The following is a 21040-nucleotide window of genomic DNA, read 5'->3' as shown; positions in this document are numbered from 1 at the left end:
AATATAAATAATATATAATGTAAATAATAATAATAATAATAATAATAATAATAATAATATTTGTAATTATTTACTTTTTTTTCTTCTTCATCAGTGTAATACTAAAGACAATCATTCTTCCGGAAAGAATGTATTAATCACAATAATTAATTAATCAGCACAAAATAAATTCAGCACAACAAATACAATTGTGAAATGTACAAAAAAGGTCACAAAATAGGCTTTATATTTTTATTCAAAATATATTTGAATAAATATATTTAATACATTTCTAAAAGATACTAAAAATGTCTCTAATAATTTTATTTTATTTTATTTAACAAAATGCAAATCTCTCAAGACTTTTTTATAATAAAAGCTTAAATTTGCATGTGAGAAATGCTTAGGTAAAGATGTGATAAGCAACTAATAATTTAAAAAACAAAAAAAAAAAAAAAACTGTTTTGTTTAAGGCCGTTACCATCACTCCTACTGGCAAGTCATGATTTTCTATAATTACAGACTGCATGTATTTTTTTAATCACTAATGGCTAATTTACTAAAGCAAATTCATTATCTCACTCGCATGGAACGTCAGAGGTTGCGAGACGGTCAGACCTTACGTCAGCTTCCTTTATAGCACGAGAATTATCAGTGAAAGTTCATTTCGAGTCAGGCCACGAACACCTAAAGCCAAGACTTAACACGAGTAAACGTGGAGGCAAAGATGGCAAAAGCAGACCCAGCTGGAGGTGGTTACTTCTTTCCCTCTGCATCAGCGGGAAGTCTGCTTTCAGGAGGGCCAGAGGTCACACAGCTCCGAGGGAAGGCGTAAAAGTGTCAGGAGAGGAATTATGGGCGATTACGAGTGCCGAACCCGACGGCTTTTACATCTGAATTCAGGACAATCGTCTAAACTATCAAGAGAAAATTGAGTAACATTATGAAAATGAATAATGTGATGCTAACTAACCCACCACAGCAGACAAAAACATGGAAAAGGTGGCTCTAAGATGTTATGATTCACAGCGACGCTGCATAACATGCATCCAGTGGTTTCAGACATGACAAAAGTTCCTTCGTTTTACGTAACTCGTTGTTCCTGCCAAAACTGCTGTTGGTTTGTTTTTCCAGAGCTTTGTTAAACTATTTTCTATTAAACAGATTAATGAACTCTAATTACAGCTAAAAGCCCATTAAAATGTAGTAATCAAGAGGAGTTCTTGTAGAATTAAGAATGGAAAAAAGGACAACCTACTGCTGATTTATTTATTTATTTATTTTTTTAATTTATTATTTACTTTTTGGATAGAGTTTTCACTCTAATATAGGTTAACTAGTTGTTAACTGAAAATAAATAAATAAAATAAACATTTATTTTATTTAAAAATATTTATTAAAATCAATAAAAACTTATTTAAAATAAAATAAAAATTAATAGTGAATTTATCTAATACAAGATAAATAGTTTCTTGGGTTTTATACTTAACTAAAACCATAAAAACATGTTTCGTTACTAAGCTAACTTAAATAAACATACGCACACAGTAACTTTATTTAAAATAATAATCATACATATAATAATAATAATAACTTATTTCATTTAAAAAATAAAATTAAAAAAGTAACTGATTAATTAATACAAACTATATAGACATACACATTAATAAAAACAACAATTTATAAAATGATAAAAACAAAGTTACTTAAAGTTTAAATGAAAATGAAAAAGAGTTTTCACAGTAATATAGGACAAACTGGGTTTTAATAATAAACTAAAACCATAAAAACATTTAAATTACTTGAAGGAAAAAAAGTAAAATTGAATAAATAAATAAATACACACAATAACTTCATTTTAAAATAATTATAAAAAAAATAAGAACTTATTTAAAAAATAAAATATTACTTAAAAACTACACAGACATTATATACATATTAATAAAAACAACAATTTATAAAATGAAAAAACCAAAATGATTAAAACTTCAAATGACAATAAAAATGAAAAAGAGTTTTCACACTAATATAAAAGATAAATAGGTTCCTAGGTTTTCATACTTAACTAAAACCATAAAGACATTTCCGTTACTTGGGGGAAAAATACATAAAATAAGTTCTTATTATTTTATAATAATTATTTTTGAATAAAACTATATAATGATATATGAACATTTCATTACAAAAAATAAAATTCTAATTAATAAAAACTATATAGATATATACATATTAATAAAAACAAATTTATAAAAAGACAAAAACAAAATTACTAAAAATTTCAAATTTCAATTATAAAATTATTAATAATTATTTAATATCATTAATAAATAATTAATAAATATAAATAAATAATTATATAATATCATTATATATTAATAATATATTAATTACTTATTACTTTTCATCATTATATATTCATATTAATAGATGGGACGTTGAATGTTCATTGTATGTTTATTACTTATATTTTTATATTACTAAACTATACTATATTACTATACTATAATACCTTTTTCCCCCTCATCGCTGTAATATTATAATTTATATAATATATATATATATATATATATATATATATATATATATATATATATATATATATATATATATATATATATATATTACACACACACACACACACACACACACACACACACACACACACACACACACACACACTCATATATATATATATGTATACACACACACACATTTTAGTAACTTTAGTACTTCAACTTTTGAGTTACATTTCATTTTTCTTTTTTTTCCCCCCCAATTAATAGTTACATTTAATTTAATTTCAGCTTTAAAAATTGGCCAGATCAGCTGAAAAGTGCCTAATAACGCTTAAAACCCAGCTAAAACCAACAAACAATCTTAGGCTGGTTTAAGATCGTTTTGACTGAAACACTATTGGCCAAACGATTCCCCCAAAGACTTCCATTTCAGTCAGTATGTTTTATTGTTTTCATAAACTGAGTTATACATCATAATCCATAACACTCCATTTCTTTTAAAAAGCCTGAATGCATTAAACACACAGACGCTGAATGAGACTAATGAAAGTCCCGCCGACAGACACATTAAACCTGGAGCGACTCGCTATACAAATTCTCTGTTAGGCAACATAATTCTCCGCTATTCGACAGAGAAATGACAAAGCGTGTTTATGTTTAGCTATAAACACAGTGCTGAGGTAATCAGACTCATTTTTTTTTAGTTTGTACTCCAGATGTGTCTGATTGACCTCATTAAACATATCCGACCAAATCCACACTACTATTACTCACTTGCATTTATTATAAAGTAGTATTGATGCATGTATACATGCAAGAGAAAGACATTTCTCTTGCACAATTTCAAACACCCAAAAGACTGAATGTCTGAAAATGTGAGTACAAACACAAACACACACCGAGAAGCAGACATTACAGCATCTTTAAGGCTCATCCGAGATGAGTGATATCTTGCGCAATTTGTTAATGCCTAAATCACACACAGACCTTGTGTTAGATTGCACGCGTTCCTGTGGATGAGGGATACACAACCTCAGACTTTTTTCCGTCTGAAACTTTACAGACCGAAACGAAGGCCTCGTGTTTATTTGTGTAACTTAAATGTTTGAGTTTCTTACAGGATATGCTAAACATCAGCGGTAAGGGGGATCCGCTTCACATGCGTGTGTTCTTCTCATGTAACACGTCATACTGTGTGTTGCCTCAGTGTTTAGAGAAGGGCTGTGTTTACAAATGCATTTATGCAATGAAACAGTATGTAATCCTGTAAAGCCTGACATATCAGAGGTCTGAAAATCATAAGATAATCATGTTCAATACATGAAGGACACACAAATCAAAGACATGTAAGCAATCATTATCCAGGTCTAAATCAATAAAACAAATAAAGTAAAACGTAAATTAAAATAAAATGTCAAATGAAATATAAAATGTAAGAAAAATTGAATAAATTAATAAAATTAAAATACAATTCAAAACTTTTTTTAAAATATATATTTGTTTGCATATGTATTTTATTTTTAGCATCATGTGATCATTTTTAGAAATGCAATCATCATCCAGGTCTGAAATACACAAAATAAAATGCAAAATAAAATGAATTTAAATCAAACAAAAAAGTATACTAAACTAAAAAAAACAAAAAAACTGCATATGTATTTTTTGTTAATAAAATTAAAATACAATAAAAAACACATTGAAAAAAAAAACAATAATAATACTGTTTGCAGATGTATATTTTGTTGAGCATCATTTTATGATTTTTGGAACCAATCATTATCCAGCCTTGAAAAATAAAATAAAATAAGTTTGCATATGTATTTTGTTAATAAAATAAAAATACAATAAAAAAATAATAATGTTTGCATATGTATTTTTTGTTGAGCATCATTTGATCATTTTTAGAAACGCAATCATGATCCAGGTCTGTAATATAAAATAAAATTTAAAAATTTAATTGAATAAAATTTCAAATTAAACAATTTAAAATACATATTTTTTTTAGAAAAGCAAACTGAAATGTGCAATAAAATAAAATTTAAAATAAAACAAAATAAACTTCAATAAAAAATTGAATAAAGATTTTTTTGTTAATAAAATAAAAATCCCCCCCAAAAATCTAAAAACATATGTTTGCATATGTATTTTTGTTGAGCATCATTTGATAATTTTAATAAAATCAATCATTATCCAGGTCTGAAATATACACTGAAATAAAATGTAATAAAATGTAATAAAATAAAATTAAATTAAAATAAAAAATCTAAATATTTTGAGGAACATTTATTTGTTCTTCTCAATACAATCATCATCGCATTGCATTGCATTGCATTCAATATAAGCAAAAATGTAATTCGGTGGAATATTTATTTATATAGCCATGTAAAATGTAAAAATAAAATTCTGATTGCTTGTAATATAAATCAATAAGATCTGAACTGAAATAAAATGATATAAGTATCATTGTCACTCTATAACTCCAAACTTATAATGCAATGCAATATAATGACTGAGATATGCACAAATAAACACTTTTACTTGCTACAAAGTCTAAACTATCAATCAGATGACAAGGCATGTAGTACATTATGTGCAACAGGTTTTTCAGCAAATGTTTATCATTTAGAAGTATTTAGAAGAAATTTGCGTATCAAATATGATACAGCAAGCTTTATAGGTTTAAACTAAATAACTAGAATTTTTCAGACACCACTAACCACCCAAAAACAATGCATGTAGAGCAGTGCATCATTTAGAAGCTTTGTAACCTGTCTGACGCAAGCATTGGTGAAAATGGAGCTGGTAAAACTAATGAAAGCGGGTCACAGGTGCTCTCATCCATTAAGCGCTGTGAGCCAGTCTCATGTTTTCCAACAGTTTTACATCATTCTTTTAGGAAAAATTGGACCTCCTTCTCGCTGTCACTTACGCCGGCAAAGATAATCAACTGATACTGAAATGTTATTCTCTTCCCCAAACAGCTTATAAACATGCCTAATGAAAAACTGTCCCACTGCTAGAATATTCTGCCAAGGCGCTTTATTTGCAAAGTCTGCGCTTCCACTGCGGTGCAACTGTCTGTCTAAACACGCGCTCGGGTCTTTATTTTACCAGCCGCGGTTACTCAATCAAAACAATGGCTGTTAGATATTAGCACCGGGATCAAGATAGTAGCATAAATAGTGAAAGGAGGAGGTTTACACATACATCATATTATTAACATGGAGGGAAGTACAACATTTTCAGCAAAGACATGCTTCCCTCTTTTAGGGCAATGAGGTAATCCTGAAATAACGTGTTCATACAGATCAAATGATTTTACAGTCTGCATTGCAATTTCCATGTTAAATGGATAATAGTAGGATCACAAAGTATAGGACTAAAAAAAATAAAAAAATAAAAATAAAATAAAAATAAAAATAAATCATTATCCAGGCAAGGACTAAAAAATAAATTATAATAAAAAAAAAAAAAAATACAAACAGCTTTAATGCAACAATAAAAAAAATAAATAAATAAAAAATAAAATAAAATATGACAAATCATCATCCAGGCAAGGACTGAAAAAAATCTAACAATAATAAAAAAACAAATTACAAACAGCTATAATGCAACAATGTATATGACATAAGAATAAGACAAATCATCCAGACAAGGACTAAAAAAAAAAATATTTTAAATAAAATAAAATAAATATATAATATAATAAATATAATATAATATAAAAATTGGTAAAAATATTCTTGCTGACAGAAATAGGAAGTGTATTTTAGCAAAACTAATGAAAATCAAATCAAATCAAATACAAACAGCTATAATGCAACAATGTAATGATATATAATACTAATAAAATATAAAAAAAAATTGCTGACAGAAATATAAAAAAAAAATGTATTTTAGCAAAAAAGTAAATTAAATTAAATTAAAAATTAACTTAACTTACTGACTGAATAGTAGGACAACAACAAAAATAAAATAAAATAAAATAAAATAAAAATACAAACTGCTATGATGCAACAATGTTTTCTCCAGTCTACAAGCTATTTGGCTCAAAAATGTGACCTCTGTCTTACCTCTGGCTGTATGGCCTTGAACACAGGGGCGTCCATCAGGGTAATTTGGCTCTAAGAAACAAAGACAAAAATAAAATCACGTTTTCATCGCTCAGAATGAGAGTGACTAATCACAGCCATGAGCTCATTTTCCAACTGAGTTACGGCGTACATTATGGGAAAGAACAAAATGAATGAAAACAATTCATCATAAAAATCACCACGATTGAGGAACTCGGTTCAACGGGGTCCTTCAAAGTTCCTTAGAAGTCTAAGACTTTGATGCAAGTGAATTATGGGTTACAGACTCTTTTAAATCCCACAATCAAGCTAATTCACAGGAAAGAATGCTATTGTAAATCACCATAGCATTTATTAATTTATTCTGAGAATATATCAAAATGTAATTTTTGATTAGTAATATGCATTGTTCAGAACTTAATTTGGACAACTTTAAAGGTGATTTTCTCAGTATTTTGATTTTTTTGCACCCTCAGATTCCAGATTTTCAAATAGTTGTATTTCGGCCAAATACTGTTCTATCCTAACAAACTATATATCAATAGAAAGTTTATTTATTGAGCTTTCATATGATGTATACATCTCAGTTTTGTAAAATGTAACCTTATGACTGGTTTTGTGGTCTTCTATTACTTCTTAATATTTCTTAATACTTCTATAATATTTCAAAATAAATTGTTTACTTTTCTTTAAAATTTTATTTCTGTTTGTTCTTAACATCTTAACAGGTTCAGCTGCATACAAAATAAAACAAAATAATAATTTAAAAGAAATATAGGAATATAAAAGAAAACTTGATTTAAAAAATTATTCAAATGTATTGATTTTATTTATTTATTTATTTATTAATTTATTTGTATTTTTTATTTTAAAGCCAAACCTATAAAATGTTCTTTTGTCTTGAATATAAAAAATATATTTTTTTAATTTATTAAAAAAGAAACTATATTTATTCATATATATATTTCTGTTGTTTCTGATGAAAGAAAAATGAAAGAAAAATAAGCAAAATATATATTTAAAAAGCCAAACCCATGTTAACAGGTTCAGCTGCAAAAAAAAAAAAAATATATATATATATATATATATATATAAATAAATAAATATATATATATATATATATATATATTTATTTAGTTATTATGTGTGTGTGTATAATTTAAGTATTTTAAAATTATTAGAAAATAAACTATATACAGTATATTTATCCAATATTTCTGCTGTTTATGCTGAAAAAAAATGAAGAAAAAAATATATATTTTTAAAAAGCCAAACCCATCTTAACAGGTTCAGCTGCATACAAAAATAACACAAAATATATATAAAAGAAAACTTGGTTCAATTATTTAAATTTTTTTTTTTTTTTTTCGTTTTCCGTTTTCCTGTTAACCAAGAAAGTGTGAATGTGACATGAATATATGTATAAAGCATGTTGATCGGCCTAAGGTGATTTAAAGATTTAAACTTGTCCTTGCTGGTTTTAACCAGTTGAAAAGCCCTTTTAAAACCAGCCAACAGACCAGCTTGACCAGGCTGCCAGAACACAGACTGGTTAAAACATGTTCCCTTAGCAACATCAACCAGCACAACAGTGAGTAATGTCATCCTTTTTTTTTAAAACAGCCTTTGTTCCAGAAGTATTTTCCGTTTTACCATCTCCGTAAGGATGTGGCACAAGAAGCCGCTCACTATCGAGAGCTTATGAGGCTCCATGTACATCAGGACGCTACTCACTCGGTTTGGACCAGAGCTATAGTTTCCAAACTGAAAAGTCCCCACTGACCAAGACTGCTACTAATAAGACTGCATCATTAAAGGACAAGACAAACGATGTAGAACCAAGGGCCGCTTTATGGTTTTCCACCAGAGAATGCCTCATTTTTAACGCTGACAGTTTTACTCACTGCGAACTCCTCTGGCGTCACTTTCAGCACATCAAACACGACGGCATCGTAGCTCTTCGCGTAGTCAGCGCCTGGGCCGTCCACAGACACGGAGCTGTTGCTTCCCTGAATATGAAAAAGAATATAATATAATATGAAGATACCAACATGTCAAGCATGAAATATGACAGATGCTCATAAATGCATGACAGTAGGAGAGAAGAGAAGGAGGGATGCAAAGTTCCTGACTTTATTGTGCTGGTTGTGATTATGACTGTATATTATCCTTCATTTTTTCTGGTGTGGCCCCCATGGATTGACCGTTGACCATAGCTGAAGCGATCATTAAAAATCAGCACAGTTCTTTCCATGGAAAAGTTGTCGGGTTAGCGTGAGGTTCTCATGGCAGACGTGGTATATGTTTCTCACGGGACGACTGCCAGCGCTGGAAAAACCATGAAAACGTTCCTGGAGCCTGATTGAAATGATCTTTGATCTGATGATAAGAGCATCTGAATGAGGACACGTCTATGAGCGTATGGGCAAAAGTCATATGCTGTTATGCACTGGATGTATAAATGTCCAAAAAGTAAATAAAGAAAGAGCTGAGCCTTACAAAAAAGTACTGTGGTATTACCATAAAAATGCACAATGGAAAACTGAGGCTTGGACACTCTCATGGATTTTATTGGATATTATTTTTTTTTCTGATTCTGAAGTCAATTAATTAAGACAAAACACGGTATTTTTTTAATAAAAAGTGCTGAGGCTTAGAAAAAAAGAACCACAGTATTATCATAAAAATGCACAGTGGAAAACCAATATCATGACTTTTATCAGACTTTGAACATTTAAAAATAATAATACAAACAATGCTAGTAATTATGCTACTATATCTGCTGGGGGAAAGTCAAACCCACTTTAACAGGTTTATTAGTCTTGGCTTCATTAAAATTTGAGGACAAAAATAGAATTTAATTATTTCAATTAATAATAATAATAGTACTACAAACAAAGCACCAATAAGTATGCAAAAAAATATTAAATACATAATTTAATTATTTAAATTAATTTAAAAATATAAATAAAAATAATAAATAAACATTGCAAATATAAATATGCAATTTTTTAATATACAATAATAACACAAACAAGGCACCCATAACTAAGCAATTATATCTGCTGAAAAAAAGCCAAACCCTTTTTAACAGGTTCACTAGTTTTGGGTTCATGAAAAAGAAAAAAGAAACAGAAAAAGAAAAAGAAATGATTTAAAATGTACTAAAAAAACAATAAAAGAAGAAATACTAATTTTAATTATTTCAATTAATTTGAAAAGGACAAATAAAAATAATAAATATTGCACATATAATTATGCAATTATTTAATATTAACAATAATACAAAAATAACAATTATATCTGCTGAAAAAAGGCAAACCCACTTTAAAAGGTTCAATAGTCTTGGCTACAAAGAAATTGATTAAAATTTATCAAACTTTATTAAAAATAAATAAAAAAGAAGAAATACGACATTTAATTATTTCAGTGTAATAACTGTTGAATTTATTTTATTCAAGAATGCATTATATTGACCAAAAGTTAAACATTTTTAATGTTTCATAAATGCTGTTCATTGAACTTTCATTGAATGTCATAATTTCCACAAAAATATGAAGCAGCACAACTGTTTTCAACACTGATAATTAGAAATGTTTCTTGAGCTCAAATCAGCATATTCTAATGAGTTCTAAAGGATCATGTGACACTGAAGACTGGAGTAATGATGCTGAAAATTCAGCTTTGCATCACAGGAATAAATTACGGTTTAAAATATAATCACATAGAAAACAGTTAAAATTTTAAATTCAATAACATTTCACAATATTACAATTTTTTCTGTATTTTGAACAAATAAATATAGCCTTGGTGAGCAAAAGACACATTGCAGTAGTGCACATATGTGACCCTGGACCACAAAACCAGTCTTAAGTCGCTGGGGTATGTTTGTAGCAATAGCCAAAAATACATTGCATGGGTCAAAATTATTGATTTTTCTTTTATGCCAAAAATCATTAGGAAATTGAGTAAAGATCATGTTCCATGATTTTTTGTAAAATTCCTACTGTAAATGTATCAAAATGTAATTTTTGATTAGTAATATGCATTGTTAAGAACCTAATTTGGACAACTTTAAAGGTGATTTTCTCAGGATTTTGATTTTTTTGCACCCTCAGATTCCAGATTTTCAAATAGATGTATCTCGGCCAAATATTGTCCTATCCTAACAAACCATACATCAATAGAAAGCTTATTTGCTGAGCTTTCGTATTATATATACACACATCTCAGTTTTGTAAAATTTAACCTTATGACTGGTTTTGTGGTCCAGGGTCACATATGTAAATAACAGCATTATTATCTGATATCATAGTACTTTTGTAAGTAGAGGAATGTTTCCGTTTATGGATAATAGAGGCCAGCAGGTCATGGGCTGTATTGCTGCTGTGGGTCGGGTAATGAGAGGTGCATGGAGGTGAGGAAAAGGGCCGGCAGTGGAAATAAGGAGAGGAGTGGGAGGGTCTGTAGATGCCAGAGGCACTACTTCATTCCCAGCGCCTGTCATTCAGGGTCAAACACTCATTAGAGCAATGCAATGCTCCACTGCAAACCCATAAACTGTCCATCACAAAACAGCCACCCTGCAGAGGACGCAAGTGAGGACAGCAAGTGCACTGATTTGTTTCACCCGTGTGTGTTGAGATTGTGATTATGTTTTGGCAAATCTGCAATGTGTTGATTTTCCTATAATTTCAGAGATTATATTATATACAACAGTTCTTTCTGGTCCTTGAATCTGACTGGCTGATAGGAGTGCGATATAAGAACTCCAACAGCCGTTTCACACTTTTGTTTTTATATAATAAAAAATGAAAATAGGTAGATAGAATAGAAAAAAGAATAGAGAACTCTGGAGTTAGATATAGATATTAAAAGATAGATTATATAGATTAAATGTTACATTATATTAATAGATAGATAGAAAATAAAACATTTCTGCCTACCGGGGTTACAGGTGTTTGTGCCATTGTGGATGTTCAGTGTGATATACTTCTTCTCCTGACTCCCAAGATCATCTACTGTGTGATGTAAATTATGTTAATGACACAATTATGTGTGTTTCTATGAAAGCCAGTTTCTGCCACTGAATAAAAAAATAAAAAAAAGGTTATTGCGACTTCTCACAATTTTGTCTTTTTTTTCCCCTCAGAATTGCATTATACAAACTTGCAATTCCGACTTTTTAAAAAAAATAAAGTCGCAATTGCATGATGCAAACTTGCAAATCTGTGAACATATCAGTCTGTGAACTTTATCACTCGCAATTGCCAGTTTAGATCTCACAATTCTGAGAATAAAAGTGAGAATTGCAAGATACAAACTCGCAATTGCGAGAAAAAAGTCAGAACTGTGAGATAAAATGTCGCAATTACCTTTTTTATTTTTTTTTCAGTGGCAGAAACGAGCTTCCATATGTTTCAGTAATTTATTTGCACTTAATTATTATTTTTTAAACAACTGTATGTATTAACACACATAGCATAATTTTCTGTATAGATGAGTAGTGTTATTTTAGCATATATAGTGTAGTCTAATATTTCAATTTATTTATTTATTTTTCATTTAAGTTAAAGTTTTAGTATTGTTGTTGTGTTTTTGTAATTTTTATTAGTTTTTTTATATAAAGAAAACATCTATATAGCTTTTATTCATTTTTAGTTTTAGACATTTTAGCATTAAAAGATTACTCCACTTCCAAAATAAAAAAAAATCCTGATAATGTACTCACCCCCATGTCATCCAAGATCATGTCTTTCTTTCTTCAGTCACAAAGAAATACTTTTTTTTTTGAGGAAAATATTCCAGGATTTTTCTCCATATAGTGGACTTCAATGGTGCTCAACAGATTGAAGGTTAAAAATGCAGTTTCAGTGCAGCTTCAAAGGGCTCTACACGATCCCAGCCGAGGAATAAAGGTCATATCCAACGAAATGATCAGTCTTTTTTTTTTTATTTAACATTTCTATACTTTTTATCCTCAAACTAGTCATGTCTAGCACTGCGTGTAATCTGTGTATTCCGGTTCAAGACATTTAGGACATGTCTAAAAACTCCCATCTCATTTTCTCCTACAGCTTTAAAATCATCCTACATCGCTGCAGAAGTACCGACCCAGTGTTTACAAAGCGAACATGCAAAGAAGGTCAAACGCCCTTTACAAAAAAAAGGTAAAACAGTGATGTAGAACGATTTAGAAGTTGGAGGAGAAAATGAAATGGGAGTTTTTCAACATACCCTAACTGTCATGAACCGGAAGAGTCCTTTGAAGCTGCATTAAAACTGCATTTTGGAAGTTCAAACTCCATAGAAGTCCACTATATAGAGAGTAATCCTGAAATGTTTTCCCTCAAAAAACAGTTTCTTTACTACTGAAGAAAGAAAGACAAGGGGGTGAGTACATTATCTGTACATTTTTGTTCTGGAAGTGAACTACTCCTTTAATTTAAACTGAATAAAAATGAGAAATGGTGCTTTGGCGACTAGCTTATTTTATTTCAATTAACATTTATGCTATTTCAAGAAATGATAATGTTTTTTTGTGGTTTCAGTGAACAATAAGAATATCCTAAATCCTATCCTGTCATACTGCTCAAAAACGTAGCTTACATTTTATTTCCAATGATGACCCCTTGACCAAAGGAAATCATTATTTAACAGCTGACAAATTCAAAATGTTATTATATAATCTTTTTATTTTTTTATTTTTTTTAGAAAGAAGGAGTAATTACCTCAGAGGAGGCGGAGCTAATGCTGGTGCCATCCGATAGGCCGTTTCTACGGTACATGCTGGTGAATCGGCCAATGGGGTGCAGACGCCCGGGCAACAGCGGCCCTCAGCCAGACCCCACATATGACAAATCATCCATACCTGAAAACAAATAGAGACAGACATCCAAATATTAAAATACATACTGTATAAAATATCATTAGCTTGAGAGTGTAGGAAGATTGACTCAAACGGTAGTGCTTCATGGGAGTTTGCGGTTACAGATGATGTGAGTTCAATCTTTGACTGGTGGTCTGTGTGTGTGTGTGTGTGTGGTGTGTGTGCGCGTGTGCGTGCGTGTTCATAAGAAAAACTGATGCTAACTGTCTAAGGAACTCCACAGGGACACAGTTTGCTCTCTTTCCCAGATGGCCAGAGGAAGTCCCAGCATACCTGACTGACCGATGAACCGCCAGGCCGGGAAAGAGCGCAACAGATAGGAAAGAATGTGGCTTTTACAATGGAAATCCTCTCGGATCACTCACACAGTGATCAAAACACTTAATGGGTTTCGGGAAAGTTCTCCACACTCAGTTGGAGATCTGAAACAGCCAATGCATTAGCAATATGACCCCGCTTTGGTCTGAGAATCGGGAAATTGCATTTACAATGACAGATATGTTGCTGTAAAAGAAAGCTTTTTAATCTGAGCTCCAACTGTGAGAGTTTTTATCAAGTAGATCTCATATAACACAATATGAACTACAGAGCTTTTGCTGCGTTCTGACTTTTTGCATGCAAACATTTCACAACCTGACATGCATCAACAAAACAACTATGAGTGCAAAGGATCACCAGCAGTGTCAGCTGCCTCCTTTTGGAAATAAATTAGTTTGATGCTCTGCATAGACTTACTTTAGCTCCTAAAGTTAAACTTTAGCAAATAAACTGCAAAAGCATTTGACAGAAATAATGCACATCAACATCTTCAGCCTGATGAATGCCACTCAGAAAATTCTTTAAAAAAAAAAAAAAAAAAAAGACAAAACTGTAGTTCAGCTATTAAATTGTGTTTTTGAAGCAAGAATCCTTCACTAATATTATAATACAAACTCCTAATAAAAGTGCATATTATGGCTTCTTAGTAACATTTGGCATGTTACTGAAGCCAAAGTACTCATAAGAGCTGTGATGACCTCTAGTGGTCATATGAGTTTCTTATAAGTATTTTATGAAAGTTTTCCAATGTGAAATCTAGTTATTGACTTATTTTCAATGTACTGACTGCACATCATAACTTTTAAAATCAATAAAATCTTAAAATAAATAAATAAATAAATAAATCTCACCAAGGCTGCAGTTTTCTCAATAAAAATACTTTAAAAACAGCTCAATTGTGAGATATTATTACGATTTTAAATAACTGTTTTCTATTTTAAAATGTAATTTATTCCTATGATGCTAAGTCTTACCAAGGCTGCAGTTTGTTTTTAGTCAAAAATACTATAAAATCAGCATATCTTACAATTGTAAGATATTATTATTATGATTTAAAACAATGGTTTTCAATTAGAATACAGTTTTTTAATCCAAAATACAATAAAAAACAGGTCAATTGTGAAATATTATTACAATCTAAAATAACTGTTTTCTATTAGAATATATTTTAAAATGTAATGTATTCCTGTGATGCAAAGTCTCACCAAGGCTGCAGGTTTTTTTTAGCCAAAAATACTATAAAAAACAGCTCAATTGTGAGATATTACGATTTAAACTAACTGTTTTCTATTAGAATATTTTGAAGAATAAAGTTAAAGCTTTGGAGCTTTGGTGTTGCCGGCTTTAACTTTATTCTTCTACTTGTTGCTTTTTAGTCGAGCACCCATTTGAGACTGATGTGCGTGCTTTTGTTTTGCTTTTTGCTATTGGAATATTTAAAAATGCAGTTTATGTGATGCAAAGTCTCACCAAGGCTGCAGTTTTTTTTAATCCAAAATACAATAAAAACAACTCAATTGTGAGATATTGTTATGATTTAAAATAACTGTTTTCTATTAGAATATATTAAAAAATCTAATGTATTCCTGTGATGCAAAGTTGATTTTTCAGCATCATTACTTCAGTGTCACATGATCTTTCAGAAAATAACTAACCTCATTTTTTAATGGACTAATTAATGCATAATCAAATATGTTCACTGAACAGTATTATAAGAAGAAAATAAACATTTAAATTAGTTAAATATCATGCTCACCAACAAAACTAATGTATCTTGCTAGTGATTGCCCTGATGTGTTTATTTAGCATACTAAATAATATACTAAACATAGACTGCTAACAAAATACATAAAAATATAGCAATATTCTTGAACTATTACAACTAATAAGAAAGATAATGTTTTTCCTCATTTACATTTGAAAACAAAATTGTTGTAACACTCATCCATTCCACAAGATGGCGGCGCACAACTACAAATGTTGCTTTATTAGAAAAGCTTTGTTTTAAACATCCATTTAATGTTTACATCACATCAATATTCCAACCATTTCCATATAAGCAGACAGAGGATATTTACCCACTGTGTATTTACATAAAACATACGGGTTGTGTGAATTTGAGAGATCCTTTTGCATGCTTTTCTAATTTAAATAACTGTATCTATTATCCAAACTAAATCCAAAAAAGAGGATCAGCATGACAATTTGAATGAAAACTATTTTTTCTGTATATTTGCAGGTTTAAATCTTAGCTTTCCAGTATATGACCCTGGAATCACAATGAATCACAGTTCTCTCAAATCAGCTGAATTTGAGCTGAATTTCTCACTGCTCCCATTTGTAACCTGTTCAACACCACAACCCAAAACCCTCCAGCTATATCACACCCGAGCCATCTGATTAGAATCTGAAAGCGTTTCCTATAATATCAGCCACTGTAATCCCCCATGAGTCATTGATAATACTATCTCACACATCAGCATTATAGTGGATCACCAGCGCAGCAGTCCAGCTCTCTTTCACAGTCTGTCTGACATCACCCGTTTGAGACGCCATCTGGACTGAGAGCGGGTGTGAAAGCTATTAAGTGTTTCCAAGGAGACGCACATTAGTTTATCTCCCGCTTTCACTTAGTCAACTCCAACAGAGTGGGAGTCTCAATTTTTTTTTCTTTTACACAATACAGACTTGAAGAATAAACTTCACTTCAAGGGTTTATATCCTTCATTTACCTGGCTGATCCTTAAGACAAAATGTTCAGTAAAAACACCTAATGCACTACAGTACAGTATACTATAGTAGTATAGAATAATATACTGCAGTCACTATAACATAGGGCTGCTCGATTTTGGCAAAAATCAATATCACAATTATTTTAGTCAATTTTGTAATCACGATTATTTAACAGGATTATGACTGGGTCTAAAATTTTCATTAGAGATTAATTTAAAGATAGCAATACAGCAGAAAAAAGATACAAGGAAAAAAACAGTGCTTTTTAAAATTGTATATATACTGGAATACTGTTATACAAGTCTGAAGTACAGTCTAACAATACTACAGAAACTGAAAGTAATTATTTGAATGTAAAATAAAACAGCGACTTCACTGTAAACATGCTTTGTTTCTTTTTAAAACTACAAAAGTCCTTCATTTAAGAGCAGTGAGTGACTTTTCTCTTTGTATTATGTTTTATTAATATTAAGCACAGAGACGGAATGTGGAAGGAATATTATTTGTTGCCATTTTAATAGCCACACAGATCCAATATATGCATCTTACTGATAGTATAGTATAGTATAGTATAGTATAGTATAGAGTACTATACTATAATATATAATAATATGGCAGTATAGTATAGAGTATATATAGTAATATACTATAGTATAATATAGTACTGCAGTATAGTATAGTGGTCTCCAACCCTGCTCCTGGAGAACTATCATCCTGTAGATTTCAGCTTCAACCTCAATCAAACACACATGAACTAGATAATCAAGGTATTCAGGGTTACTTAATAATTACAGGCAGATGCAATGTCTGAATCATTTGCAAATATAATTGATGTAATATAACTTCCTTTCCAGTTTAAAGATTTATTCAAACTAAACTGCAAAGAAAAAAAAAGAAAAATGTTCAGAACTTGCATGCAGACACATGCACATCAATGACACATATTAAGTGTTCAGACTTGATCTGTCTATTCAGTGAGGTATAAAAGTGAGGTATAAAAGGTGAAGTAAAAAAAAAAAATAAATAAATATAACGGTAATTGATTTGGGATCCTGATCAGGTGTTAAAGAGTAGCAGCAGTTCCTTTAACAAAGAGCAATATTTCAGTATAACAAACTCTGAGACATACATCCCCTCCGTTGCGTATTAGTCCTCTCCATTGTCTTCAATCACACCCCTTTTTTGTCACCCTCTATCTCTTTAATTGTCCCTCATCCCTCTCTCATGTCCATTATACTGTAGCAGCTGTGAGTTGCTGTAATTATATGGCTCAGTCTGCAGCGCTATTAAACTCACTCCAGGATCTCTTCTGACTCATAAGATACTGAAATGTTTCTGATACCAATACAGACTCAATTCACACTGCACACTTAGGAAGAACGTTTAGTGTTTAGATAACACTTGCACATTCAAATGACTCAGAAACGACTTTCAAAAAAACTAGTATCGCCCAAAACAGGGTGAAGTAATCAGACACAGCACAGTAAATCTACAAGAACCAGTTTATCAGGTAGAAACACAGTGCATTTTCTGTATAATTTAGAGCTTGTGAATGAGAACTTTCAAAGAGAAAACCCCAAGTATTTGTCATTTTAGTGTATAGCTTTTAAGAACTGTTTTTGGTCAAATTCTATGGCAGCAACAACTTATGCTATTTTTATGGATAAGGTAATCCCAAGGCACTGTGATGGGCTTAGTGAAAAGTTTAATCTAAGACGGTGAACACAGTCATCAAAAATTATAAAAACAAAATTAAGAGCCAGGGGTGAAAACTTTTTGAAATTTAAGATTACGGTAAAAAAAAAATTGCACTTCATTGCGTTTAAAATTTTTTACCCCCAGGCTCATTGCTTAATGCATTGTGTATTATATTTCCTTCCGAAGACAATAAGCGCGAAAAGATGAATCTCAAAAGCATACAGTCCCTGCTGGAAGGGCTCAAATATACAAAATATGCTAGAAAAGCCAAAGAATTTTGAAGGTTTTTGAGGAAAACATTCCAGGATTTTTCTCCATATAGTGGACTTCAGTGGTGGCCAACATTTGAAGGTCCAATTGCAGTTTCAACGCATCCAAGTAATGAGGGTCTTTTCTAAAAAAAATTAAAAAATAAAAAAATTATAATTTTTATTTACTTTTTAACCACAAATGCTCATCTTGAACTAGCTCTGTGATGTGCATACGCACCTTCATGCATTGGGTAATCATGTTGGAAAAGTCATGCACAGTTAGTTTTTCCATCTGTGTACTTTGGTTCAAAAAGGTAGGGTAGGGTCTCCTTAGAAAATGAAAGATTGTTCTGCTAGATAAGACCCTTATTCATTAGCTGGGATTGTATAGAGCCCTTTGAAGCTGCACTGAAACTGCAATGTGGACCTTCAGCCCGTTGGGCACCATTGAAGTCCATTATATGGAGAAAAATCCTGGAACGTTTTCCTTAAAAAAAACCTTAGTTTCTTTTCAACTAAAGAAAGAAAGACATGAACATTTTTGATGACATAGGGGTGAGTACACTCAGAAGTGAACTAATCCTTTAAGAAGCATATGTGGACTTTTGAAAGGGATCATTTTTATAAATTCAGCTATTATTTTGTCTTGTGGACTATACATTTTTAATGAAAAATATTGTGTTTAGGACAGTACTAAATAAAAGAAATAACATGCATTTTGTATAATCCCTATTACGTATCAACATTTTGCCGATTCTGCAAGGTTTATGTAAACTTTTGACTACAACTGAATATAACATTTAATTATAAAATAAAATCTTTTAATAAAACTTGGCTGTCTATGCAGTAAAATGTATTTACTGTTACCAGCAGCAAGGCACTTCATGGTGAAATCAAAATAAATAACGATAGTCATACAAATATCTGACTTCTGTGCATTCCGGTTCAAGACAGTTAGGGTATGTTGAAAAACTCCCATCTCATTTTCTCCTCCAACGTCAAAATCATCCCACATACCTGCAGAAGTACCAACCCAGTGTTTACAAAGTGATTTTGCAAAGAAGATCAAACACCCTTTACAAAAAAAAAGGCAAAAGGCAAAACCGTGAAGTAGGACGATTTTGAAGTTGGAGGAGATAGGACTTTTTTTTGACATACCCTAACCGTCATGAACAGGAATTCACAGTTCACGCAGAGCTAGACAAGACAAGCATTTGAGGTTAAAGAGAGTATAAACTGTAATTGTTTTTAGAAAATAACCAATCATTTCACCTGATAAGACTCTTCTTCATCACTTTAAAGCTCTTTGAAGCTGCATTTTGGAAGTTCAAACTCATGGGCACCATAGAAGTCCACTATAAGGAGAGAAATCCTGAAACGTTTTCCTCGAAAAACGATTTCTTTACAACTAAAAAAAGAAAAACATAAAAATCTTGGAAGACAAGGGGGTGCGTAAATCATCTGTACATTTTTGTTTTGAAAGTGAACTTCTTTAAAAACAGTTAAACATAATTGCAAAGTTAAACATCTCTGACGAAAATCATAGTGTATTTATATTCTATGCAGAAAAAAGGCAATTTTTTTTCTGTGACTAGAGAAAACAGAGAAAAATGGCTGTGGCATTGCTTTTTGTCAAAAAGGATGGAAAACTTGAACACCCATAATGCACTAGGCTTAAGCAGGGAAACAAAAATGCAAATTGATGTCAATTTCTTGATTAATAAATGAGTTATTAGAACGCAGACACATTTAAACACATTACTGACATTGTAACAATACAAAATTTGAAAATCGGCAAAGTTGCCCTTTAAACATTCTCAAGTTTAAATGAAAATGATAAATGTTGCCTTGGCAACTCCAGTAACTGCAGTGAAGTTTGTGCTGCTTTAATATCACTGCTCTACATCTACATCCTGCATCACGCATGAGTTTCAATCTGATGAGAGCAGGAAACTCCCGCACTGTCATCTGCCGTGTTTTTCACTAGTCAGCCGTGAGAATGAACTCTGAACTTCACAGGTCAAGTTCAGCTCTAGATGCTCTCTATGCATGCATATTAGCTGGACCGATGCACAAAAAATATTTACTATAATCACATACAACCCGGCATATTGAGCGCCGAAAACCAGATGGATGATGGTATGACAGATGATCATATGAAAATTCGATTTGACATTAGTATAAAGGAGTCCACCCTCCATGGAGAGATTTGCTGCAGAACTGATGTTTGGATTTTTTATCCCAGGGATCATACTTGGCAACAGAGCACTTTTTTTTCTCATCCCTCCCACAATCCTCGACTCCAAGGGACCATCGTCATGGCAACAGCAAACCACTTGGAATGTAGGCCGGCTGGCTGCGGTTCTGAGTTTCTGAATGGGCTTTGACGGTTGCCGGGGGAAACTGAACCCGGAGCACAGCGGGGAGCACTGAAAGCAGAGATACTTCACCCTGGATGTCATACTTGGACAAAGTTTTATCTGAGACTCCCTGAAAGAATATGTAAGGGAAAATGTGCAGACAAGAGGTCATTATAGGAAATCTGACGGGTTGACCAGGACTTCGACATGGAGCAGAGCTGTA

The 21040-nt window shown here is 31.3% G+C and overlaps 2 protein-coding genes across 2 annotated transcripts in view; one reads left to right on the top strand and one right to left on the bottom strand.

Annotated features, from left to right (window-relative positions):
* LOC141335365 (target of rapamycin complex 2 subunit MAPKAP1-like) overlaps nt 1-21040 on the top strand; it is a 575213-nt gene that overhangs the window by 294052 nt on the left and 260121 nt on the right.
* The window catches only part of LOC141335362 (ras-specific guanine nucleotide-releasing factor RalGPS1), a 178172-nt gene that overhangs the window by 136055 nt on the left and 21077 nt on the right, over nt 1-21040 (bottom strand). The window contains exons 2-4 of the mRNA XM_073840798.1: nt 13300-13439; nt 8473-8577; nt 6569-6619 (exon numbers count right to left, since the gene is read on the bottom strand). Of these exons, the coding sequence (XP_073696899.1) occupies nt 6569-6619; nt 8473-8577; nt 13300-13356 (213 nt within the window). The 5' untranslated portion in view covers nt 13357-13439. The remainder of the gene's footprint in view (nt 1-6568; nt 6620-8472; nt 8578-13299; nt 13440-21040) is intronic.

This window comes from Garra rufa, chromosome 5 (assembly GCF_049309525.1).
Source record: "Garra rufa chromosome 5, GarRuf1.0, whole genome shotgun sequence".
Classification (NCBI taxonomy): domain Eukaryota; kingdom Metazoa; phylum Chordata; class Actinopteri; order Cypriniformes; family Cyprinidae; genus Garra; species Garra rufa.
Note: the sequence above shows the minus strand (reverse complement) of the source record. Positions and strands in the feature narration are given on the sequence as shown.